Raw genomic sequence first — 25877 nt, forward strand, 5'->3', positions numbered from 1 at the left:
TCCCCTTGGTTTTGCGACTATTTTATACAAGTGGAGCCCAGTGCACTCTGGGGAGTTAACAGTTTTCATTGAGGAGGGGTTCGCTCTGAATTCACGTAACGCTTTCAAGTTTTCCAGTGCCCTACAACTCAGTTGCATCGCAGTGCCTGAGCTTGATTTTCTTACTGCCTCCCGGTCCCCTTCCCCCTTTTGTGTCCTGTTTCTTAGATTGGAAGCCTGCAGGCAGGTACAGTCTTATAACTGGGGTCAGGAAGCCGCTGTAGGAGTCTTTTTTCCGGCTAAAGAGTGGAATTAAAACACCAAGAACACCACCACCTGATTCAGTTAGCAGATTCACTGCCACAAGACGTGGTGATGGGTACGGGCTTAGTTAATTTTAAAGGCGAGTGGGCTGGACAGATCCATGGAGGTCTGTGAGTGGCTATTATAGATGCAGTGTCTGTGTAGAACCTCCATGTTCAGGCATAGCATACCACTGAATACCATTTGCTGGACAGCAGCAGAGGGGGGGGCTGTGTGTGTGTGTGTGTGTGTGTGTGTACACGCACGCACACACACACACACACACACACACACACACACACACACCACTTACACCAGGGGTCAGCAAACTTTTTCAGCAGGGGGCTGGTCCACTGTCCCTCAGACCTTGTGGGGGGCCAAACTATTTTTTTTTTGGGGGGGGAGGAAATAAATGAATTCCTATGCCCCACAAATAACCCAGAGATGCATTTTAAATAATAGCACACATTCTACTCATGTAAAAACACCATGCAGGCCCCACAAATAACCCAGAGAAGCATTTTAAATAAAAGGACACATTCTACTCATGTAAAAACATGCTGATTCCCGGACCGTCCGTGGGCCGAATTGAGAAGGCGATTGGGCTGGATCCGGCCCCCGAGCTTTAGTTTGCCTATCCATGACTTACATAGTAATCGTATGTTTTTTTTGTAGGCAACCCAGTTAACTGAAAGGCCTGCCTGTGTAAAGAAAGACTATTCCAACTTCATGGCTTCACTTAACTTGCGAAATCGCTATGCTGGAGAAGTAAGTACAGCAGTCTAAGCCCTGTGGCATTAAAACAGGGATCATTATTTGTTTCCCTCTTGGTTTGCTTCTCTTCACTAAAGTGAGTGACATTTGCTCATGTACAGTGAACTGTTTATTGTGGCATGAAACATTATTTTGAAAGTTATACGTTTTAGTATCTGAAAACATTTTATGTAGAAGTGAAAACAAACCGTGTAACGTTTCTGGCATCCATCATATTCTTCCTGAGCTCCTAGTACTTTTAAAAGCTTTTGGTTGACCAGGGATTCTTTCGTGGATCATTACATGCAAACAAGATGTTTAAACTTGGCCATTCAAATGGGATGCATGAGAATATTTGGGAATGTTTTATTTTAATAATTTTTACCCAGCTCTTCTTTACCTGAAAAAACCCCTCAAAAGTGGTTTGCAGAATAAGATTGATTAAAACATCATGAAATAAAGACAATTCACAAAATGCAGAATCCATATTTTGCAAAGGCTATAATAGTAATCTTGCCATGCTTTGACAGGGCTGAAAAGCTCTTCTTAGCCGTAGAGTAATTGACCACAAAGATAAACAAAGTGCAAGTAGATAAATAGGTACCACTCTGGCGGGAAGGTAAACGGCGTTTCCATGCACTGCTCTGGTTCACCAGAAGCGGCTTAGTCACATGACTTGGCCACATGACCTGGAAGCTGTATGCCGGCTCCCTCGGCCAGTAAAGCGAGATAAGTGCTGCAACCCCAGAGTCGGTCACGACTGGACCTAATGGTCAGGGGTCCCTTTACCTTTAATTGACCACAAAGATAAACACTAGACATTTAAAGGTTTTTGCAAGCCCTGTTAACTGATTAGAAATTCTCCTAACAGGTCGCTGGGATGATTAATTACTGTCACGCCACAGGCCGCACCTCAGATCTCAGTAAACTAATGATCAAGCAGCTCAACGAGGCCCTGGAACCAGGCCAGCCTGAACACTACACTCAAGTCATGTTTAAGATGACAGCCATGTTGATAAGTAGCAGAGGTAAGGATGACAGTTCGATTTTCCTTGCTCTGCCATGTGTATGTGCATATATACATGTTTTAGAGAGAGAAGCCACAGAAAAGGATGCTGAAAGAAGAATTTCAAACTGGTTCTTTTATTTCTCTATAAAAGAGAATTCTGTCTACTGGTTGATGGGCAAATAATTATTCAGCTTTGTACAGCTGTAAGGATGATTGATTGATTGTTTTGTTTATTTGTTTAATCAATCAATCAGTCTCTTGCCCATGCTTCACCATAAGGTCCCAGGGCACGTTACAGCTATTTATTTAAATATTTGTAGACCACACTTTTTGGGGGGGATGCATACAACACACAAAATTGCAAAAGCATCACTAAAAGCATCAGTGCCTACCCTTAGATCGTAGCGTTGCAGGATTAAATAGCTACAGATGCTTATAGTTGAACAAATGTTTGTGTGATAAATGCAAAATGTTGCTTATTTGTTTTGTAACTTACGCACCACTCCTTTCATTTGTTTCCCGGAGTCCTATTAATTTAAGTGGGTCTACATTAAGTATGACTAAGTCTGGACCCAACCCATTTAAAATACTCTTTTTTAAAAAAATGTATATGTAAAAAAAATGTAAAAAAATGTATATAAATGTTTCCATTTCAGACACTGACCCTCAGCTCTTGCATCACCTGTGTTGGGGCCCGCTGCGAATGTTCAGCGAGCACGGCATGGAAACGGCCATCGCTTGTTGGGAATGGCTGCTCGCTGCCAAGAATGGAATAGAAGTGCCGGTAAGGAAAACAAAAACACTCGCAGCACAATCTGAGATGCGTTTACACAGAAGTTAATGTGTTAAAGGGTCCCTAGTAACTCTCTTTATGGTTGCAGTCTTAAGAGTCATTCTCCAGAAGGAATCTGGAGTAAAAATTTGACATAGCTTGAGAGGCACAGAGAGACATGGAGATCACGGTCTTCAACTTCCACTGCCATTTCTGCAATAGTAGTGACACTTTTAGCCGAGTAGGAGCTGGATAACTATGCGGGGGGTGCTGTGGTGTAAACCACTGAGCTTCTTGGGCTTGCCAATCAGAAGGTTGGCGGTTCAAATCCATGCAACGGGGTGAGCTCTCCTTGCTCTGTCTCGGCTCCTGCCAACCTAGCAGTTCAAAGGCATGCCAGTGCAAGTAGATAAATAGGTACCACTGTAGCGGGAACGTAAACTGCGTTTCTGTGTGCTCTGGTTTCCGTCATGGTGTTCCACTGCACCAGAAGCTGTTTAGTTCTGCTGGCCACATAACCCGGAAAGCTGTCTGTGGACATATGCCGGCTCCCTCAGCCTGAAAGCGAGATGACTATGACAACCCCATATTCACCTTTGACTGGACTTAACTGTCAGGTCCTTTTTTACATGTAACTACTGGCATATCACTTCCACACATTGGGTAGTGGTGGTTTGTAAAGATTGTGCCATGATATGTAGAAATGCAGTCAGTTTTTTTAGCAAGAGTGGATAACTTGGGCCAGTTTTCTTTGAAAGTGGCCTTATATTGCTTCTGGAATACATGTGTGTTTAAGGGAAATATTCTAAAAATATCCCATGAACTAGGTGTACACATGCATGCATTTCTGTGTACTAACTAGCATACAGAACCAAAAAATGTGTCTCAAAGTTCACTGTATACCCCAGCACTTAGAACAGAATTCAGACCAGCGAGCAGGAAATGAAGCAAACGTTTGTGTTCCTCTTCCCTCCTGCCTCCCAGTTCATGCGAGAAATGTCAGGGGCCTGGCAAATGACCGTGGAGCAGAAGTTTGGCCTCTTCTCTGCCGAGCGGAAAGAAGCAGATCCCTTAGCCGCTTCGGAAGAGAGCCAGCCCATACCGTGTCCCCCGGAGGTCACGCCGCATTACATCTGGATAGAAGTAAGTGCTCCTCTCCTGCAGTCGCTAGATCCTTACAGCAGAGATGGAGCAATGTCCTGTGCTGGTGGATTGGGCTCACGGGAGAGTCGGGAGGGTACAGATCCAGCAAGCATTCTGGAATGGAAGGAGAGGGTATCCAGGGTTTTGTCAGGGCAAGGATGCCTGACAAAGGGAGGCTAGTAGCTGATCTTTCAGGACCCTGGACAGAGCCCTTGGATCAGACAGTTTGCACTGGTAAGAGATTCCAATACCCTTTCAAGGCTTCCTTGTCTGGATCCTTAGAGGGACAGCCTTTGGGCACGAAAACTAGCATTGAGGGGTTAATGCTGATCACATGGCCTGGGTTGGCAGGACCCTAAAGAGTCACTGAAGGATGCGGGTGGTGCTGTGGGTTAAACCACAGAGCCTAGGACTTGCCGATCAGAAGGTCGGCGGTTCGAATCCCCGCAGTGGGGTGAGCTCCTGTTGTTCGGTCCCAGTTCCTGCCCACCTAGCAGTTCGAAAGCATACCAGTGCAAGTAGATAAATAGGTACCCCTCCAGCGGGAAGGTAAACTGTGTTTCCGTGCGCTGCTCTGGTTTACCAGAAGCGGCTTAGTCATGCCAGCCACATGACCCGGAAGCTGTACGCTGGTTCCCTCGGCCAATAAAGCGAGATGAGCGCCGCAACCCCAGAGTCGGTCACGACTGGACCTAATGGTCAGGGGTCCCTTTACCTTTTAAAGAGTCGCCGACAGTGGATACTAGATGGAGAAAATACATTCTATCAAGGCAGCTTCGTATTTTCCTTGCATTACATCATTAAAGGACATTGATTTGATATCTACAAACCTAAGGAGTGATTCTTTAAGTAGCATACTCTTCCGATTTAACGCTAGACAGCAAAAGTTGTTCCGTTTTCCCATTGGCAATGCAAGGCTATCAGGTTGGGCTATGACACCACCTGGTGGTTGAAGGCAGGATGAACATTTTGGGAAGTAGACAGCTCCCAGAACCACTGTCAAACAGCTCTTGCTGTCAGAAAGTTCTTCCTGGTGTTTATATGTCACCTTCTCACGTAAAGTCAGGGCAGTGTACAGCAACATTAAAAAAACAAACACCGAAGCCACTAAAATGACTACTCAGAAAAAATTAAGCAAATTGCATGGGCTTGTTGGCATAAAGTCTTCAAGAGACTCCTGAAAACTGAAGGCTTGCTGAATCTCTCTGCTGGAACGGTGTTCTGCAGCATGGTGGCAGTAAATGCCTGATTTGTAGTTGAGGCTGTTCCAGTCTCTGTAACACAGGTAACAATTAAGATGGCTCCTTCGTATGATCTTGGGTGGTCGGGCTGGGATATGAGGGCTTTCAGAGAAGGTTGCCAAATTTATCGAGAGAGTAATGAGACTGAGAGCTGCTATCTGAATGACAGTGTGGTCACCCGGATTCCTCGCCTAAGATCTTATTATTATTATCATTATGTTTTACTACTATTATTTTATTACCTCTGCCAAGTTTTAAGTATTGAGATTATTAATTTATCTGCATCTGGTTATTATTATCTTTCTCCCTGTCCTGACCATCCCTCCGAGGTTATATTTAATATTTATAATCTTACAATTTGCCTGGTCTATTTACTTAACCGACCTGGAACAATCTACCAGAGAAAAGGCCGCCGCCCATGGGACAGAGGGTCATTGATGAATGAAAATCCAGTTTCTACCTAAGGTTTTAATAGGTCATAAGATTTTATGGTATCTATATTTGTAATGCATTCTTGTCAATGTTTGTCCTTCGATGCTATGGCCTGTCGGCTACACAAATAAAGTCTATTGTTCTCCCCTTTTGAGATCCTTTAAAGTGTAAGGATGTCTTGTGGGCAGTGAGTTGTGTAAATTTAAAAGCGAGCTTGCAGTCCATGTTCTAATTCTGTTGAGAGATACATATAAGCATTTCTCTTGTTGAAACAGTTCCTGGTACAGAGGTTTGAAATCGCAAAGTACTGTAGCTCTGACCAAGTGGAAATCTTCTCCAGTCTGCTCCAGCGATCCCTTTCTCTGAACATTGGGGGATCAAAAGGCAGTATGAATCGGCACGTGGCAGCGATTGGGCCACGTTTCAAGTAAGTGGGTGCTTTTTTCTTTTGGTAAAGAAATAAATAAATAGGAAAATGCAATGTGGGAAAGGCTTTGAAACTTGGATGTATCCTATCCTAGTCCTTGACCAGTCTAGCCTCTGACTCTGTTACAAGGGTAGCCAATATGGTGCCCTCCAGGTATTGTGGACTCCACCACCCATCATCCTTGACCGTTGACCACACTGGCTAGGGCCAGTGGGACTTGGTGTCCTCAGTATCTGGGGACATCATGTTGTTTAGCCTTGCTCTGTTGAACCCAACTATGTGCAAAAGAAAATGAGCCTAGGACAGATCTCTAGTTGAGAGATGGATAAAAAGGTGTTCACTGGCTCTCTCTTAATAAATTAGCCAAATCCATTGATATGGAGCCGTCTTGAAGATGATGGTTCAGCCTAACTCATTGTTTGCACCTCTATTCACATGACCAAAAGCAAAACCAAACCTATTTCCCGTGTTCTTTGCCACACCTGTGGCGTGAATCATGAATGGAATCCAGGTCAGAGCTATGAAACTTAAATGGGTGTGATTTTTCAGATAAGAATAGGTTTGATTGTCAATTACATTTATGGGACAATGTAATCAGGACACAATCTAGGGTAGGTTAGAGTGGGAATGTAGGATTAGCAGTTCTGCGGTTTCCATGTTCCACTTGTCTAAATTATAGATTTTGGAAGTAGTGACTCAGGGAGAATTAATCCCCCTTTCATCTCTTCTGTGCCGTTCTGCCTTTGCACCACTGAAATCTGGAACTGACCAGCTTTCCTTCAGCACTGGATTTTGACTGCTCTCAGTAGAACACCATGCTGCTGAAGGGTACAGTGGGATCACATTGCAGGGGGGGGTGCCTTCATTTTTATTTTCATTTTTAAAAAGAAAGAGCTTGAACTTGCAGCCTTGGTGCAATAAAACAGGGCTAGGGAATCCCTGTGGCTTTCCAGATGTGTTTTGACTCCAGCATCCACCAGCCGCAGGTGTGATGGGGAGTTGTAGTCTGGCAACATCTGGAAGGCCAAAGGCTTCCCACCCCTGCAATCAGGCATCCTCCATAAAACGTGGCAAGCACTGTGTGTGTTTGCCCCTGTTCAGAGCATGTTTTGTAACAGGCTCCTGAGCTCCGATCAGTAATATATGCTTCTGCATCAGCCCGCACAGGATTATTTTTTAAAAAAAAGTGAAATCAGAAACCTGTTAGCATGTGTAGGGAAGAGCATTCGCATTCCTTTTCATGTATTTATGTATTCATTACTTTCGGGATTATTTAGGCTGCTGACTCTGGGATTGTCCCTGCTTCACGCTGACGTGGTCCCAAATGCAACGATTCGCAATGTCTTGAGAGAGAAGATATATTCAACTGCTTTTGATTATTTCAGGTATTGCTGCGTTTTTGCTCCTTACTTAACCTGTGAGAAAGGTAAAGTGGACAATTCAAGCGCCCCCCTTATTTTCTCCCCTGCCCCAACATACCAGCGCAGCAATAAGATATTTCAACTCTGTATGTTTTAGGTAGCTGCCCTGAAAGTGGAAAAGAGCTAAGAGTTAAGAAAGGGTGGCAGCTTTGAACTGTGCTCCTAATAGCCTGGTTATGTGAATGAGTCTTGGGCTCGCCTGCTCCCTCTTTTTCTCTGGATGATCAGAGTCTTTTACTTCAGTTTTAACTGCAGCATTAAAAAAAGAGTCAACTTGAAGCTTTGATTTATGATCCTGGCTTGTTTCCCTAAACCAGGTATGGTTAAGCTGTGGCCCTTCAGATGCTGTTGTACTACAACTCCCATCATCCCAAGCCAGCATGGTCAATGATCAGAGATGATGGGATTTGTAGTCCAGTGATATCTGGAGAGTTGCTGGTTAGCCATCCCTGCCCTAGGTCATAGTTAAGTTTAGCCACAGTTTAAGGTATGGACAGAACGATAGACCGCAGTTGATTGAAAATGGAAGTGAAAGATGACCATGTTTTCCAAGGTTCATTCATGTAAACATTACAGCATAGTTTAGGATTTCATCTCAACCCAGGCCATTGTCTCTTACCCGAAGCACCTGCACTCTTCTAATTTATGCTTGGTGTGTTTAAGCTCTGCTCCGAAGTGTCCAACCCAAGGGGAAAAGAGGCTGCGCGAGGATATCATCATCTTAATCAAGTTTTGGACGGCCATGTTCTCTGACAAGAAATATTTGACAGCCAGCCAGCTTGTTCCTCCCGGTGAGTCTTAGATAAGAAACGATAAAACAACTTTCCTTTCCCTTTTTCAGTTGTCTGGTTCGGTGACGGGACGCTTCCTTTTCTTTTTAGATAATCAAGATACACGGAGCAACTTGGACATCACTGTTGGGTCTCGGCAGCAAGCCACCCAGGGATGGATAAATACATACCCTTTGTCCAGCGGCATGTCAACAATCTCCAAAAAATCAGGTCTGTCTCACATGACACTTCCTTATCCTGAGCCCTGCTAAACTCTTCTTAATTTATGTTTTATACTCCCATCCCCTAAAGGAGAACAAAGGGACACACATACTCATTTGATTCTCTGCAAAACCTTTAGAGGATTGTGCGGTCTAGACAGAATGACTTGTTCAAGTTCACCCTGTGAGTTTTCATGGCTGAGTGAGCCTTGACGCAGGATCTCTCCAGTCTTGGTGTGACCCCGTAGCTATTATGCTACATTGGCCTAGTATTACAGGTTTTGGCCGACCACAGTCTGCAAGCTTAAGGTTGTTTTTAGCACTGTTTAAGGTTGTTTTTAGCAGCAATGCAGAAAATCGAACCTGAGGCCTTTTTTATTTATTTATTCCCCCCCCCCCCAATAAAATTTATTAAGTTTCAAACAGATATAAGACATACTATAAAACCAATGCAACAAAAAATAAAATAAAAATAAAACAAATATAACAAGTGATAACCAAAAATATAACCACAAACACATAAACAATAAAAATTAATTAGCTAGTTAAACTTCCAACTTCATAAACATATTACTTGACTTCCTCTAATCTCTTCCATCTGAATTTCCTTGTAACTGAATGTAGCAGTTTTCCAAGATCATTATTCAAAAAACAGTATTCCGATTATAATCAGATTTCTTAACTTCTCTTAACATTCTATGTCTCATTTATTTTTTAACCCTAATTTAATCCTAGGCCTATTTAGTACTTTCAAGTAACTACTAATCTGTAATATTACAATATTTATTCAAATAATCTTTAAATTTCTTCCAATCTTCTTGATATTCCTCTTCTTTCTGGTCGCGGATTGGGCCTTTTTTATAAGAAGCCTGTGTTCTGTGTTTTTAATTTATATATATATGACCCAGTTTCAAGGGTTGTTGTTGTTACAAGAACTTGCACAACATATTGACCTCGGCAAGAGCCGAAAGTAAGGTTTCAAATCCAACCGTTTTACTTTCCTGGTCTGTGCATCTCTAAATGCAGAGAATGCATAATCATTATCATTATTAATAAGATTTCTTCTCTGTGCTTCACTCTACAGTCCCAGGACAAGTTATAACACTTTGAAAGTACCATATTCAAATAGTTAAAACAAATTTACAGTCGAGAATAGGTGGGGTCATACAAAATACACATCTGAGGGGGTCAACGGCCAGTGTAAAGAGTTGCTTCTTCAGCATATGACGATTATTTCAAGGACTTCTCAATTCTATAGTCAAAGCTGTGTGTCCCCCACGCATAGCAGTTCCACGATGCTGCACTTAATATGTGATAGGAAGCCCAAAGCCATGCATTGTCTATGGTGATCAGCAGTCGCTCTCTAGGATTTCGGGCAAGAGTCTGAAATAGTCCGCTGCCTCATGAAAGGCACTAAAATAGCACAGCGCTGAAAACCAGTGTCCACAGTGGTTTTGCATGGAATTGGTCCGCCATCAGAAAAACCCTTACAGAGCAAGAAGATATGAAAAGAGTCTTGAGAAAGCTCACTGTGTTCTTTTTAAGGAATGTCCAAGAAGACCAATCGAGGTACCCAGCTTCACAAGTACTACATGAAAAGGAGAACGTTGCTGTTGTCACTGCTGGTAAGCTGCTTTTACTTTTTCAGTAGAGTGGATTTGGCTTATACACTTTTGTTAGCCACCAGTAAGCAAGAGTTGAGTTAAGGTAGTGAAGGAAAACGCAGGAAGCTGTTCTGTTCCAGGCCAGACTGTTTGTCCATCTAGCCTATGGGCAGACAATATGGTAAAGTCCAGAGGTTGCTGGGCCAGAACTCCCATCATCCCTCCCCCAGTGCTGGCTGGGGCTGATGGGAGTTGTAGTTCAACAGCATGTGGAGAACACCAACTTGGCTACCCCAATCTAGTCTAGTCTAGTCTCCGTCTGACAGCAGCTTTCCAGGGTCTCTCTAAGGCAGGCTTCCTCAAACTCGGCCCTCCAGATGTTTTGAGACCACAATTCCCATCATCCCTGACCAATGGTCCTGCTAGCTAGGGATCATGGGAGTTGTAGGCCAAAAACATCCGGAGGGCCGAGTTTGAGGAAGCCTGCTATAAGAGGTCTTTCCCATCCCCTTGCAACATGATTATTTGAATTGGAGATGTCATGAATTGGACCTGTAATCTTCTGCATGGAAAGCAGCTGTCCTGCCACAGAGCTGTGGTCTCTCCACGCAATGCATGCATACTATACATGCAGCGTTTCATATTTGATCTGACAGAACTTTGTTTTCTCTCCTTTATTTATTTTCCCTCTGAAGGCTACTGAGATTGAACGCCTTATTACATGGTACAATCCTCTCTCATCCCCGGAGCTGGAGCTGGATCAGACCGGGGAGAACAGCGTTGCGAACTGGAGGTCAAAATACGTCAGCCTGAGTGAGAAGCAGTGGAAAGATAACGTCAATCTGGCGTGGAGTATTTCGCCTTACCTGGCCGTCCAGCTTCCCACCAGGTGAGAGTCCCAGTTTAAGGAGGAGATGAGACTTCATTCCACTGTTCTTTGCAGGGCAGTGACCTTGCTACTTGGACCTTTTGAAGTTGCCGCGAGCCTTGTGAGATATCTGGGCCCATCTGATTTTGGCATCATGTGAAACGGACCTCTTGATAATATGCTGGCTGCAATATGCCCTCCTGCAGAATGTAGCGATCAGTTGGCCATGAGACTATCTTTGAGTTATCCCGATCCCAACTGTATATGGCTTTGCACACCAATACAAGCACCTCAAACCTAACCTAGGTTGACCATCTCAATGATAACTACTAGTTGGCCAATCCATCCTTTGCTCTAAAGGCCAACTCCTTTGGGCCAAAGCTGCAGTACCAAATGACGTTTCTCCCACCTCCTGATGACAAGTAGGGAGAAGGGACCGCGTCGTGTTCATTGTGTCCCAGCAATCCATTCAAACTGCTTGTCGTTCCTAGGTTTAAAAACACAGAAGCCATCGGAATGGAAGTGACTCGTCTCGTCCGCTTGGACCCAGGAGCAGTTAGCGATGTGCCAGAAGCAATAAAGGTAAATGTCTGTGCTTGTTCTAGCTGTGCCTGTAACCTAATGTGGATTGCTTACGAACACCATGGGGAACACGTTTGCTTCTCTGAAGATGCTGCTTGTAAGCTGCTTGTAAGCTGCTTGTAAGCATTAGGCATCATTTTCCTGGATGCTGTAGCATCATCTAGCCTTCCTTGACCTGGATGCCTCTGGATGTTTTGGACTGCAGGGCCAGCCTCTTGCTTATCTTAATCAAGCTTGCTGGATCATGACCCTTCAGGCTATGCCAGGGGTCCTCACCCTATGGGGGCCTTTGGGGGAATGTGCGGTGGTCAGAATGTCTGACATGGAGCAAATTCTGTGCCATGTAAAAATAAATACAGTGGTACCTCGGGTTACATACACTTCAGGTTACATATGCTTCAGGTTACAGACTCTGCTAACCCAGAAATAGTCCTTCAGGTTAAGAACTTTGCTTCAGGATGAGAACAGAAATTGTGCTCTGGCGGCGCAGCAGCAGCAGGAGGCCCCATTAGCTAAAGTGGTGCTTCAGGTTAAGAACAGTTTCAGGTTAAGTACAGACTTCCGGAACGAATTACGTACTTAACCTGAGGTATCACTGTAATCAGATTCCGGTCCCTCTTCTCATGTGAACGGGGCAGACACAGGAGCAACGGCTGTCCTTTCGCAGCTTGTTTGGTCCCAATAATTTCTTTCATTTTTTCAAAATCGCAAAGGTGCAGCATACTGGCTTTTGTAACTATGAGGCTTAAACTTGTGGATGGTGAGAATGGGCCTTTTCTGTGGTAGTTCCTTGTTTGTAGAATGCTTTCCCCAGGGAGGCTCGCCTGGTGCCTTCGCTTTTGGTGCCAGGTGAAAACATTCCTGTTCTCCCAGGCCTTGGACTGATTAAACAATCTGTGGGGCCGGGGGGGCATAGTTTTGTTATGCATTTTTGTTTGTTATGTATTTTTGTGCTTTTATACTGTAAACCGCCCCAGTGTTCATCAGATGAAGGGCAGTATATAAATTTAACAAACAAGTGAACAAATGGTGTTTAAATGATTAGCAGAAAGGTACAGCATTCTTCAATCTTGCTTCTTTCCAGTGGGCCCTCCTCCAGTTTGACCACTTGAGTGACTCACTCCCATCTTGGCTTTTTGGTTCATTATTCCCTGCCCCCCTTCTGCTTTCAGTACCTCGTCACGTGGCACACGATAGATGCAGATGCTCCTGAGCTGAGCCACATCCTTTGCTGGACGCCAACAGACCCTCCAACAGGCCTTTCTTATTTTTCCAGCATGTATCCTCCTCATCCTTTGACAGCTCAGTATGGAGTTAAAGTCCTTCGTTCTTTCCCTCCGGTAAGAAACCCAGCCTTTTTTTTACAGGATGCTCTTAGAACTCAAGGGATGCGGGTGGCGCTGTGGGTTAAACCACAGAGCCTAGGACTTGCCGAACAGAAGGTCGGCGGTTCGAATCCCTGCGACGGGGTGAGCTCCCGTTGCTCGGTCCCAGCTCCTGCCAACCTAGCAGTTCGAAAGCACATCAAAGTGCAAGTAGATAAGTAGGTACCACTCCAGCGGGAAGGTAAACGGCGTTTCTGTGCGCTGCTCTGGTTCGCCAGAAGTGGCTTAGTCATGCTGGCCACATGACCCAGAAGCTGTACGCCGGCTCCCTCGGCCAATAAAGAGAGATGAGCGCCACAACCCCAGAGTCGGCCACAACTGGACCTAATGGTCAGGGGTCCCTTTACCTTTACCTTAGAACTCATTTGTGCAAAATTAGGGATTTTGGTTTGTTGTCTTTGCGTGCTAGAGGGGAGGAGCAGGACTGCCCTGATCTATTAACGTTACTGTGACAATATTTTTGTTCTAAATGTTGCATGGTGGCCCTTGACAGCATCAGGTTGGGGAAAATTAGTACCACATCTCTGTTTGTTTTAAAGGGAGCATTTCTTCAAGGTGGGGGCCAACGGGTAGTTGTCAGTAATATTCCAAGCACTGTCGTGACGGTAAGGGAGCAATCTGTTTCTGAAGCCAGGATTAGGTTAAATGTGTTCGCTCCTTCAAGAGAAATTTATTTTCCTTCCCTAACTTGAGTAGAAGCAAATCCTAACTGCTTTTCTCTTTCTTCTTTTCTCTCTTTCCCTATTCACACCTCCCAGGATGCCATTTTATTTTACATTCCACAGATCGTGCAGGCACTTCGATATGATAAGGTAAGGCTGCAGAAGTACTGAACAAGCCAGGAATCTTTGTTTTAAGGAATGCATCGGCCACCTTTCAGGAGAAAAGCCCCCTCCCAAGGAAGCTTGCAAACCCTGGTTCCAGCAACATAAAAGTACAGAAAAACAATCCAACTCCAAATTTAAAAACAGCAGTCTCAAAACCCACCATGCAACACTTCAACAGAAGTCAGAATGAAACAAATATTTGTAAGGCTTGTTTAAAAAATGGATAGGACCACAGGTGCTCCTTCAAGAAGAGAGTTCCAGAGATGTAGAAGGAGTTGTTTAATGCGTATCCTGTTTAATGCTGAAACAGACTTCTAAGCGGTTTACAAGCACAGTGGTACCTTGGTTCCCAAACGGCTTAGTTGTCAAACAAATTGGCTCCCGAACGCCGCAAACCCGGAAGTAAGTGTTCCGGTTTGCGAATGTTTTTCGGAAGCTGAACATCGGACGCAGCTTCTATGGCTTCCAATTGAGTGCAGGAAGCTCCTGCAGCCAATCGGAAGCCGTGCCTATGTATCTGAACGGTTTCGGGAATTGGACGGACTCCCGGAATGGATTAAGTTCGAGAACTAAGATACCACTGTATACAAATCAATTGCACAAGCGTTAGAATAAAAATAGCCATAATTTAAAATGTGTGACAAAGCAATCCTCATTAAAACACAGTAAGCGTAGTCATAGCATCATAGACCAACAGCACCTGGAAGGATCTGGGTTGCGGGAGGCCAGAATAAGGTCTTAACAGGCGGATGGATTCATGTGTGAGTGGGTTGTCTGTTATTGTTGGCATCTGTCTGTCTCAGGAGACGGTGGAGGAGTGTTCCTTTGGGAGCGAAGTCAGACTGCTGGAAGCAACAGTTTCCATTAGGCCCCATTCATATTTCAGTCCCAAAATGCTACCTCTTGGGGGAAATCATCTGGGTAACGGGACTCCTTGCGTTTTCTCAGATGGGCTACGTGAGGGAGTACATCTTGTGGGCAGCCGCCAAATCCCAGCTGCTGGCTCACCAGTTCATTTGGAATATGAAAACCAACATCTTCTTGGACGAAGAGGGGCATCAGAAAGACCGTAAGTGCTTTATACCTTGGGCCGTTTCCCAACATCAGGGGTGGGAGCCCTTTGACCTCCACGTGATGATGGGACCACAACTCCCATCATTCCATCATCATCCGCCAAGCTGATGGGAGCTGGGGTCCAAGCATATACATAGAGCCACAGCTCCTTTATCTCTGCTTTCCAAGTTCCATGGGTTATGAAGCTTGTGGTGGCACCATTTTAAGCCCTCCACCAAAGTTCCCATTACCCAAATGTCATTTAAAAAAAAAAAATCAACCCCACCTCCTTTTTGATGAGTGTATGGGTCCACCCAGACTGGCTGAGGGCATTTGTGGAAATGATCCGATCAAGCAGTTTTCACTGCAGAAGTTGAGTACATGCATTTCTACCCCACGGGCCCAATTAAATAGGATTTTGGTGTGCTGAACTTTCGCCAGGCTTGTTCCCAATGTTTTTGCTCCTTGGAAAGCGCATTTATTGTGAGGCAGTTTTGGAGAACGTAACTCTTAGTGTCTCGTGTTCCTTCCTTTTCTTGACTCTTCACGCAGCTGACATCGGGGAACTGCTGGAGCAGCTGGTCGAGGAAATAACGGGCTCATTATCTGGGCCAGCAAAGGAGTTTTATCAACGTGAATTTGATTTCTTCAATAAAATCACCAACGTTTCAGCCATCATCAAGTAAGTAATAGACGCTCAGAAGATTGTGCAGACAATTAGTGGTCATGATTGCTCTGCCTGGGGCCTGAATCTCCTCCACCCCCTCAACCTTGGGGGGCGGTCTCCCCAAAAGATATGGGGCCCCCCCAAACAGCTTGGCCCCCATGAGTTGGTACCTCTGATTTTGGATAAAAATTTAATGGGTTTTTTAATGTTGCTGTAACCCTGCTTCCCCGGTATGTATCTTATGAGAGGGAGGTGTATAATTTATTTATACAAATAAATTAATTAAAATAAATTTTCTCTCTGCTTAAAATATTACTGGTAAAAACCTGCTTATGGCTATATAATGTGTTTTTGTTTGAATGTGTGAATATTATAACGTATTTAGGTTTATGTTTCTAAATACGTTGCAAGTCGCTTTTAAGACCTCTCTGTCACAAGCTACTAACAAGTCTCATCAATAATAATAATAATAATAATCATAATAGCAATAAAACTGCTAGCATATTTGCAGAGCTATGCAGGGTCTGGTTTTGTTTCAAATTGGATAGGGGGGCTGTCTGTTGATATTCCTGCTTTTCCTGCATTACTTGGGGTCCCTTCAACATTCTATGATCGCTGTCATGCTGTGTTATAAACTTTATTCTGCTGAAGACTTTGCATTTGTAGTAATGTGTGAAAAACGGAAATTGGCATAATCGAAATACAACTACGAGCTAGTTATACAAGATTGCATTGTCAGGTCTGTAATCTGTATAGTAAATAGATATATCTATATTTGCATTTAAGATTTGCCTGCCCAGTATGTTTAAACTTGGGCCATTAGTTCTCTTTGCATGATGTTTTTGTGGTTTAGCTGTTTGACCAAGAGCTCTTTTATCTTAATTCCTCAAACGGTGACATGGCCAAGAATAACCTTTTAACTTGATTGCATGACGGAAAGTCTCCTGAACCTTGAGAGCCGACTCTTTTGAAGCACAAAAATACCTGCTGTTTACTTCTGGCTCTGGGTGGAAACCCCAGACTCTTTTATTGAGCATCCGCTCTCATTGGGCAATGACATAAATAAAAAATAATAATTGTCCAGTAGCACCTTAGAGACCAAGTAAGTTTGTTCTGGGTATAAGCTTTCGTGTGCATGCACACTTCTTCAGATGACAATAATAGTAACTTCTTCAGGTATCTGAAGAAGTGTGCATGCACACGAAAGCTTATACCCAGAAGAAACTTACTTGGTCTCTAAGGTGCTACTGGACAATTTTTTAAATTTATTTTGACTGCGTCAGATCAACATAGCTACCTACCTGAATCTGGGCAATGACATGTTTTGCAAAAGTAAAACTCTTTCTGTAGACCCAAACTTATCTTCAGGTGACAAATAAATTATTGGTCCAGTTTAAGTCTGTTTGGTGTGTGGTAAAACTGCATCACCACCCTCATTGTTGTCTGAATTCCTGGGTCTGAAAAGTGGCTTCCAGCCAGTGGCCAATAGCCTCAAGACGAAAGTCCTTGTGCTGTCTCCTGGAGCCAAGCTGTAGGCTTTTAATACCTCTGAGCTTGGATACAGCAGACAAAACACACTCACAGGATCGGCCGGTTCCAGCCCTCACCTTTTCTGCTATCAGACTCTCCAAGTGCTTGTGTGGCAGATTTCCTCATTCAGGTTCAAACACAATCTTCTTCTTCTTCCTCCTCCTCCTCCTCCTCCTCTTCTCCCCCCTCCATAGGCCTTACCCTAAAGGTGACGAAAGGAAAAAGGCTTGTTTGAGTGCTTTGTCCGAGGTGAAAGTGCAGCCCGGTAAGGAGATGAACAATTATTATAAAATTTATTTTCTTTTGGCATCGACGCACAGGAACCATTTTGTTTTTATTGATCTTGTGTGAGCTGCCCATGGAGCTTTTTCAGCCGAAATAAATAAACCGTAGCTGAAATACGCACGCACACACCCCTCCCACATTACTCCATCTTTATCCCACATGTCAGTCAGCCAAGCAGCATTTCGCAATGCTTGCTAGCTGTTAGTGAGAAAGAGTAGCTAACCATTTTTCCAAGTAATTATACCACTGGCAAACAAATTGCTGTGTGTGTGTGTCCATGGAAATTAAATTTCCTTCTGCGGAAGAGCTTGGGTTTCTTCCAAAGCCTGCAGGCTGTGATCTGAATGTGATAGCCACATTGTTTCAGACACTAATTCCTGGACCAATGTGCAAAGCGATAAGAGGAATGACTGGTTGAGTTCATTATCGCACCAACATGGCAGCGTCAAGTTGATTTACCGGGGTTATTCTCTTTCTCTTGGACAGGTTGTTACCTGCCCAGCAACCCCGAAGCGATTGTCTTGGACATCGACTACAAGTCAGGAACTCCGATGCAAAGGTATGGTGGCCTTGTTTTCTTCCTCTGCTCAGTTTGCCTCCAGTAATAAAGACTCGGATTCCATTCCCCTTCTAAACCCAGGGGTGGGGGGTGTCTGTGGACTACAGCTTCCATCATCCCTTGCAGCCAACATGGCCAATGGTCAAGGGGCTGCAGTCCAACCACATCTGGCCCATTTCCATTCTGTATTATTGTTCATTTTTCCTACTCTTAATGTCCTTCCAGCGCTGCCAAAGCACCTTACTTGGCCAAGTTTAAGGTGAAGCGGTGCGGAGTCAGCGAACTCGAAAAAGAAGGTCAGTGCAGCAGCTTCCCAGTACATATAATGCTTGTCCCCATTTGCATTAGAGTTTCCTGCAGTGATTTCCCCCCGTTCCCTGTATTTTAGCTGAAATATAACAATCCTTGGCTTCCCCTTGAAGAGGAATATAATTTACACGGATGTATTCCATGTGCTTTTCATATTGAGTCCCTGTGAGTTATAAGGAAGTGATTGTTACAGTCAGTAAGATCAACCTTTTCCATGAAGCCTTTGGCACAGTCCCCTAGACCCTATGACCTCACTGTGTGTCTAATGGTAAAGGTACCCCTGACCGTTAGGTCCAGTTGCGGACGACTCTGGGGTTCCACGCTCATCTCACTCTATAGGCTGAGGGAGCCGGCGTTTGTCCACAGACAGTTTTTCTGGGTCATGTGGCTTCTGTCGAACCAGAGCAGCGCATGGAAACGTCGTTTACCTTCTCGCCGGAGTGGTACCTATTTATCTACTTGCACTTTGACGTGCTTTTGAACTGCTTGGTGGGCAGGAGCAGGGACCGAGCAATGGGAGCTCACCCCGTTGTGGGGATTCGAATTGCTTACCTTCCAATTGGCAAGCCCTAGGCTCAGTGGTTTAGACCACAGCGTCACCTGCAGAGGAAATAATTGTATATCCTTTCCCTGTTTACTCGAGCCTCCTCATTTCTGTTGTGTGAAACTTTCTACGTATTTCTTTATTCTACTCATTTGGTTCCTGTCTGCCTTTCAATCCGGAAAGATCCTCAAGGTGGCTTGCCGGGATTACTTTTACCTCCTGTGGAACATGGCATAGCTCTGTGCTGGCTGGTGCCCATTGCGGCTGGTTGGGTGAAAGACAGGGGAGGCTGACAGTAGGTGGCGCCAGAGCCAATGACCAGCAGAGCCAGCTCAAGCTAGCTTTGTCTCCCAATCCTCCTCCTTCTGGCTACCAGGCTAGCTATTTATCTATAGCACATTCAGTATAGTAAATCCAATAAAAAACAGCAACAGAACCATTCTGCTAGGAAACACAGAGAACAGAGGAGAAACAAATGATGATTATTTTTTAAGGGAAGGAGAAGTAATATTTTAATATTTTAAAGATTGTATCCAAAAATATCATCCTGCACATTAGGCAGGAAAAACCAGATGCACAAATATAGGGTGGGGGACGCCTGGCTTACTAGCAGTACATGTGAAAAGGATCTAGGGGTCTTGGTGAGAGCCAAGTGTGAGAGCCAAATGTGGTGTAGTGAGAGCCAGTGTGGTGTAGTGGTTAAGAGCGGTAGTCTTGCAATCTGGGGAACCGGGTTCGCGTCTCCGCTCCTCCACATGCAGCTGCTGGGTGACCTTGGGCCAGTCACACTTTTCTGAAGTCTCTCAGCCCCACTCGCCTCACAGAGTGTTTGTTGTGGGGGAGGAAGGGAAAGGAGAATGTCGGCCGCTTTGAGACTCCTTAGGGTAGTGATAAAGCGGGATATCAAATCCAAACTCTTCTTGGTGCACCACGAGCTTAACATGAGGCGACAGTGTGATGCAGCAGTAGCAAAAAAAAGCTAATACTATTCTAGGCTGCATCAACAGAAGTATAGTGTCCAGTTCGAGGGAAGTCATAGTACCACGCTATTCTGCCTTGGTCAGACCAAACTTGGAATACTGTGTCCAATTCTGGGCACCACAATTTAAGAAGGATGTTGACGAGCTGGAACATGTGCAGAGGAGGGCAACCAAGATGATCAGGAGTCTGGGGACTAAGCCCTATGAGGAGCGCTTGAAGGAGCTGGGTATGTTTAGCCTTGGGTATGATAGCCATCTTCAAATATATTAAGGTCTGTCACATGGAGGAGGGAGCATGCTTGATTTCTTCTGCTCTGGAGGGCAGGACTCGAACCAGTGGCTTCAGGTTGCAAGAAAGGAGATTCTGACTAAACACTTGGGGGAAAAATTCTAAGAGCTGTTCAGCAGTGGAACAGACTCCCGCGAGAGGTTGTGGTCTCTCCTTCCTTGGAGGTTTTTAAACAGAGGCTGGATGGCTATTTGTCATGGATGCTTTAAGCTGAGATTCCTGCATTGCAGAGGGTTGGTCTAGATGACCCTTGAGGCCCTTCTAACTATGATTCTACGATTAAAGCTACACTTCTTGCCATTATTCTTGGAGGCCGGGTTCCTTTCAGGAGGGTCTCTTTAGTATTACTGTTAAAGGGGAAGTGTTTTTGTTATTTAGTTGTCTCCTTCTCTTGGCAAGCTTGCATGGAGTGCCAGCATTTCTTCTCCCCACTGAAACTGCATTTGGTTTTACTTGGATTTCACCCTCTTTCCAGGTCTGCGCTGTCGTTCGGACTCCATAGACGAAAGCGGAGAAGATGGGGTGGAGAGCAAGAAGATTTGCTGGCAGGCAGCCATCTTTAAAGTGGGCGATGACTGCAGACAGGTAAGGAGGCCGCAAGCCCTTTCTCAGCAACAACCAGTTGAACTGTGGCAGTAATAAGCGCACATACTTTTTTTTTTTGTTTGGCTTTCTTCCGAGAGCGGGTGGCGCTGTGGGTTAAACCACAGAGCCTAGGACTTGCCGATCAGAAGGTCGACGGTTCAAATCCCCGCAATGGGGTGAGCTCCCGTTGCTCGGTCCCTGCTCCTGCCAACCTAGCAGTTCAAAAGCACGTCAAAGTGCAAGTAGATAAATAGGTACTGCTCCGGCGGGAAGGTAAACGGCGTTTCCGTGCGCTGCTCTGGTTCGCCAGAAGCGACTTAGTCATGCTGGCCACATGACCCGGAAGCTGTACGCCAGCTCCCTTGGCCAGTAAATCGAGATGAGCACCATAACCCCAGAGTCGGCCACAACTGGACCTAATGGTCAGGGGTCCCTTTACCGTTTCTACTTTTTTTTTTTGCTTTCTTTCGAGATCGGAAAAAAACCACACACCTGCTGTCCCATTGCGTATATAGGCTGTTAATCTGAGTAACTCTTACTCAGTTGGATAACAACTTCAGAATTTATTGCAAGCAGCGATATCTGAGCTATTTATTTATTTTTATCGGTAAGATTTTTCTCCCTATCTTTTTCAAAATGAGTTTTCAAGGTGGCTCACTGTGCAGTTATCAATGGTGATCAGGTGAGACATGAAGGGGCCAGGGCTGCAGCATACAGGAAGGAAGCACAAGGGCTGCCGTGGTAGAGCTGGGAACGCCCCCTGTCTGAAAGCCCCCTCCATGGCAGCCAGCCAATATAGATCAGCTCTCAGCTTTGGGAAGGAGGTGGGTGGGCTCTAGGATCCTGCCAGAGCCTGCCAGAGCCTCATGTCTCCTTTCCCAGATCCCGGTGCCTTGCTTAGGTGGCTATGGGAAGGTGGCACAAGGGCTGGGTGTGTCAAATTTTGACCTCACTCCCCACCCCCCCAGTGTGACAAGACCATGTGTAGCCCGCGGGTTCCATGTCAAAGTGCTCATGTGGCCCAGTTGTTATGAAAACTTGGGCTGCCCTGATATAGACACTGCTTAGCTAGATGGACCAGTTGTTTGGCTGTGTATGAGACAGCTTCCTATGCTTAATAGGAGCCTTCTGCAAGCGAGGCAACTTAAAGCCTGCAGCAAAGAAAGATGGCAAAAAAGCCCAGGGTGCCATCCTCTCTCGTGGCATAAGCAAGGCATGTTCTAGCTCTAAGGCTATGCTTTGAAGCACACTGTTGAGATTAAGTGGACGTGCTCCAGCCGTTGGGCTTACACAATTCCCTGCCTCCTTTGGCCAAATCCGTTTCAAATCCACTTGCTTGCCTCTGTTTGCGTCTGCTGAATCTGATTTAGTTTTCTCCTGACATGTCTTCCATGCGTTGCTAAACAGGACATGCTGGCGTTGCAAATCATTGACCTCTTCAAGAACATATTTCAGCTGGTGGGTCTAGACCTGTATGTGTTTCCGTACAGAGTAGTGGCCACAGCCCCAGGGGTGAGTATCTACTTACTGACTCTTCAAATGGAAAGGCAGGATTTAGTGCCCCTGGGAAGGGGCAACTCGCCACTCCTTTCCGAAATCCCATATATCTCTAACGATGTGAGTGCTTTTCTCTGACAAACCTCCTTTTCCTCTTGCGGCCTCCAAGCGGTCCTCTATAGGGGGCTGCACAACTATAACTCCCATCAGTCCCAGCAAGCATGGATGATGGGAGTTGTAGTTTGGCGTCAGCTGGAGGGCCAAGGGTTCTGCCTGCCTATTCTAAAATGTGTTCCTGACCTTTTATTGTATTGTATTTCTATACGATGTGCAGCACCTAGCGCATACTAGCGACATTATTTTTTAAAAATGAGCCTTGCTGTACAGCAAGGTCCATGAGTTGTGGTCGTTAATCTTTCTGCTTTCTTCTCCTAGTGTGGCGTCATCGAATGCATTCCTGATTGTACGTCCCGTGACCAGCTGGGCAGGCAGACAGACTTTGGGATGTACGACTACTTTACAAGGCAGTACGGAGATGAATCAACCTTGGCTTTCCAAAAGGTATTCTGCCCGATGCTGAGCCAGACTTGGTTGTGGTAGTGATTTAACAACACCCCTCCACCCCCCACTCATCCACCCCCAGCCTGCAATAAGACCTGTACCAGCAGCCTGTACTCTCAGGAGGTTTAGGAAGAGATTTGCTCTCCCTCACATTTGCATTTTGCTGCTATCAGCCTCCTCTAGAGTAAGGATATGGGAACTGGCTGTATGTATTCTACCCTTCCTCTCTGAACTATATTCAAGCCAGGCTCTTTGGAGTACAGCAAGACTAGTACCAGAAACTTTATTTAACTTTCATTTTTGCTTTATATTTATGTACCTAAGGCTAGATTTGGTGAGGGGTTTTTTCCCATAAGAATGAATTTATTCTGTGTTTGCTAAATTGTTGGTTTTTGTCACTTTGAATTTACTGGCATGTTCTGTATTTGATATGTTTGCATTTCCAGTATCCTCTGTTTTTACGTTTTGGATGTTTGCCATAAGCTACTTTTGGCACAGCTCGTTGTGGGAAAGTGGCATATAAGTAAAACCAATAAACCAGCCGATATAATAACGGCCAGGGATGCAGTACAGCAGCACCCCAAGGGCTACACATGTGTCATTTTTTAGAGGTTAAAAATTAAAGGCACCCCGCCCCCAAATTCTGCAAAAGTCAACTTAATCATCCCTGTAAAATTGTTTGCTGCGAGACTCTGGCAAAATTATTGGTTTCAGAGATACTGGCTTCTACCCCACTCTTCCTATTATCTCTGTAGTTTCTCACTGATGATCTGAAATTTATATTTCTTTTTCTTTGCTTAATCTTAACACTACCGACACTCGATTCATCCTTGCAGGCTCGTTACAACTTCATCCGCAGCATGGCTGCCTACAGCCTCCTGTTGTTCCTGTTGCAGATTAAAGACAGGCACAACGGCAACATCATGCTGGACAAACATGGACACATCATTCATATTGGTTAGTTTACTCCTTGGTTTTGTTCTGTTTGTTTGTTTTTGACATTGAGAATTTTATTCTTTTCTGCACAACACGAATGCATGTAAATACATTCTTACGCAAGGACATACCCAGTTAGTGAAACAGCAGTAAGTAACGTTGAAATATACTGAAATTAAACACCAAAGCAAGTTATTTATATTCTATGCAATGTGTTTCAAAGCATTATAAACTGTTACCAACCTAAGGTAAGCTACCATGTCTTAGTTTTCATTGTTTAAATCTAATAAAATTGTTTAGTTTAGTTTAGCCACTGTTGTAAATTCCCCAAAATGTTTCTACCCATTCTCTTATAGTTGGAATATCAGAAAACCTCCTGGTGTGCTAGTTAGACTCTAGGGCAGAGGGACCTGGGTTCAAATCGTCTCTTGGCTGCGAAACTCAGAAGGCGGCCTTGAGCTTATAGCCATCTGTCATCCTAACCCGCTTCACAGGGTTGTTGTGAGGATCGAAAGGGAAGGCAAAACTCTCTATGCTGTCTGGAGCGCCTTCAAGGAAGGGATATAAATGTAATAAATAGGAAAAGGGGACCCCTGACCATTAGGTCCAGTTGCAGACGACTCTGGGGTTGTGGGGCTCATCTCGTTTTATTGGCTGAGGGAGCTGGCGTACAGCTTCCAGGTCACGGGGCTAGCATGACTAAGCCGCTTCTGGCGAACCAGAGCAGCACATGGAAATGCTGTTTACCTTCCTGCTGGAGTGGTACCTATTTATCTACTTGCACTTTGACGTGCTTTCGAACTGCTAGGTTGGCAGGAGCTGGGATAGAACAACGGGAGCTCACCCCGTCGCAGGGATTCGAACCGCTGACCTTCCGATTGGCAAGCCCTAGGCTCTGTGGTTTAACCCACAGTGCCACCCGCATCCCACAGATATAATTAATAAATAAAACCAATTGGTAGAAGAGGTGCTCATCCGTTTATGAATGCACTTTGGCTTCTAATGTGTGATGTGAAATTTCATTGGTCCTTGTCTAAGGATGCTTAGGCCACACTTTCAGAGGCAAAGAGTTCTCTCCTAGCAGAGACTTGGAGCGCCTATATCCTCAAGACAAAACTGACGAGTGCAGGTGATGTTTAACCCTTTCCCTGCCAGCTATTTCCCCGCTGAAAATCACGCGCCCTGATGAGGCTCGGGGCGTGTGTTGTAAACGCACACCCCAAACTTCAGAGGGGGGAGGAGCAGCACTTGGCGAGGCTGAGATTTTGAGTGGGAAAGAAAGTATCTTGTGCGTAAAGGGTAATAATAATCATAATAATAAATTTTATTTATACCCCGCCCTCCCCAGCCAAGACTGGGCTCAGGGCGGCTAACAACCAATAATAAAAACAAGTTGATTAAAATACAACTTAAAAAACAAGATTAAAATACAACATTAAAACATTAAGATGCAGCCTCTTCACAGAAGGGGAAAGGAAAAAAGAAAGAGGGGGAGGGAATCAAATTGACTCTAAGCCAAAGGCCAGGCGGAACAACTCTGTCTTGCAGGCCCTGCGGAAAGAAATCAGATCCTGCAGGGCCCTGGTCTCATGAGGCAGAGCGTTCCACCAGGCCGGAGCCAGTGTTGAAAAGGCCCTGGCTCTGGTTGAGGCTGTGGTAAAGGGTTCTTTTTCTCCCTGCCCTTCCTTTCCCAGTCCTAGACAGCCTCTGGTGGCTGCATTGCCGATTGGACCCACGGGCATTTAGTACTTTTGGAGCAGAATGGGCCTGTTTGATCCTTCTTGTGTTTTGTTTGCTTCCCTTCTCCCCGCTCCCCCCCCCTTCCCTGGCACAGACTTTGGTTTCATGTTTGAGAGTTCTCCCGGCGGAAACCTGGGTTGGGAGCCAGACATCAAGCTGACCGACGAGATGGTTATGATAATGGGAGGGAAGATGGAGGCCACGCCTTTCAAGTGGTTCATGGAGATGTGCGTCAGGGGGTACCTGGCAGTCAGGTGAGGAGGCTTGCACTCTGGAGTCAATCTCGAGCCCCAATAATAATTTATTTGTACCCCGCCCATCCGGCTGCGCTTCCCCAGCCACTCTGGGCGGCTTCCAACAAAGATTAAAAATACATCAAAATGACCGAATTACACCGAAGGCCAGCTCATCTTTCCCGAGGACCATTCCGGCAACTGCCTTGTGGCGGGAGGGGGGAGGTTGGCATCACAGCTGCCCATCCTAGAGGAACGGGGGCTGCCTTTGTCGCAGTAATTTCGTTATGGCTGATAGATTGCAGGTGGCAGCCCAGCCTCATCGGCAAACAGGAGATGATTATGCTGTGTAGATTTAATTACAGTAATAAG

The 25877-nt window shown here is 45.2% G+C and overlaps 1 protein-coding gene across 1 annotated transcript in view; it reads left to right on the forward strand.

The window, feature by feature from the left end:
• Window positions 1-25877, forward strand: part of PI4KA (phosphatidylinositol 4-kinase alpha) — a 93454-nt gene that overhangs the window by 63332 nt on the left and 4245 nt on the right. The window contains exons 30-52 of the mRNA XM_028710583.2: window positions 958-1050; window positions 1907-2063; window positions 2701-2828; window positions 3801-3959; window positions 5908-6059; window positions 7337-7444; window positions 8144-8271; window positions 8362-8481; window positions 10017-10096; window positions 10771-10964; window positions 11435-11525; window positions 12698-12865; window positions 13669-13722; window positions 14686-14806; window positions 15343-15472; window positions 17182-17252; window positions 17759-17831; window positions 18057-18127; window positions 20429-20538; window positions 21946-22050; window positions 22471-22596; window positions 23433-23553; window positions 25367-25526. Of these exons, the coding sequence (XP_028566416.2) occupies window positions 958-1050; window positions 1907-2063; window positions 2701-2828; window positions 3801-3959; window positions 5908-6059; window positions 7337-7444; window positions 8144-8271; window positions 8362-8481; window positions 10017-10096; window positions 10771-10964; window positions 11435-11525; window positions 12698-12865; window positions 13669-13722; window positions 14686-14806; window positions 15343-15472; window positions 17182-17252; window positions 17759-17831; window positions 18057-18127; window positions 20429-20538; window positions 21946-22050; window positions 22471-22596; window positions 23433-23553; window positions 25367-25526 (2720 nt within the window). The remainder of the gene's footprint in view (window positions 1-957; window positions 1051-1906; window positions 2064-2700; window positions 2829-3800; window positions 3960-5907; window positions 6060-7336; window positions 7445-8143; window positions 8272-8361; window positions 8482-10016; window positions 10097-10770; window positions 10965-11434; window positions 11526-12697; window positions 12866-13668; window positions 13723-14685; window positions 14807-15342; window positions 15473-17181; window positions 17253-17758; window positions 17832-18056; window positions 18128-20428; window positions 20539-21945; window positions 22051-22470; window positions 22597-23432; window positions 23554-25366; window positions 25527-25877) is intronic.

The sequence above is a fragment of the Podarcis muralis genome, chromosome 16 (genome assembly GCF_964188315.1).
Source record: "Podarcis muralis chromosome 16, rPodMur119.hap1.1, whole genome shotgun sequence".
Lineage (NCBI taxonomy): Eukaryota > Metazoa > Chordata > Lepidosauria > Squamata > Lacertidae > Podarcis > Podarcis muralis.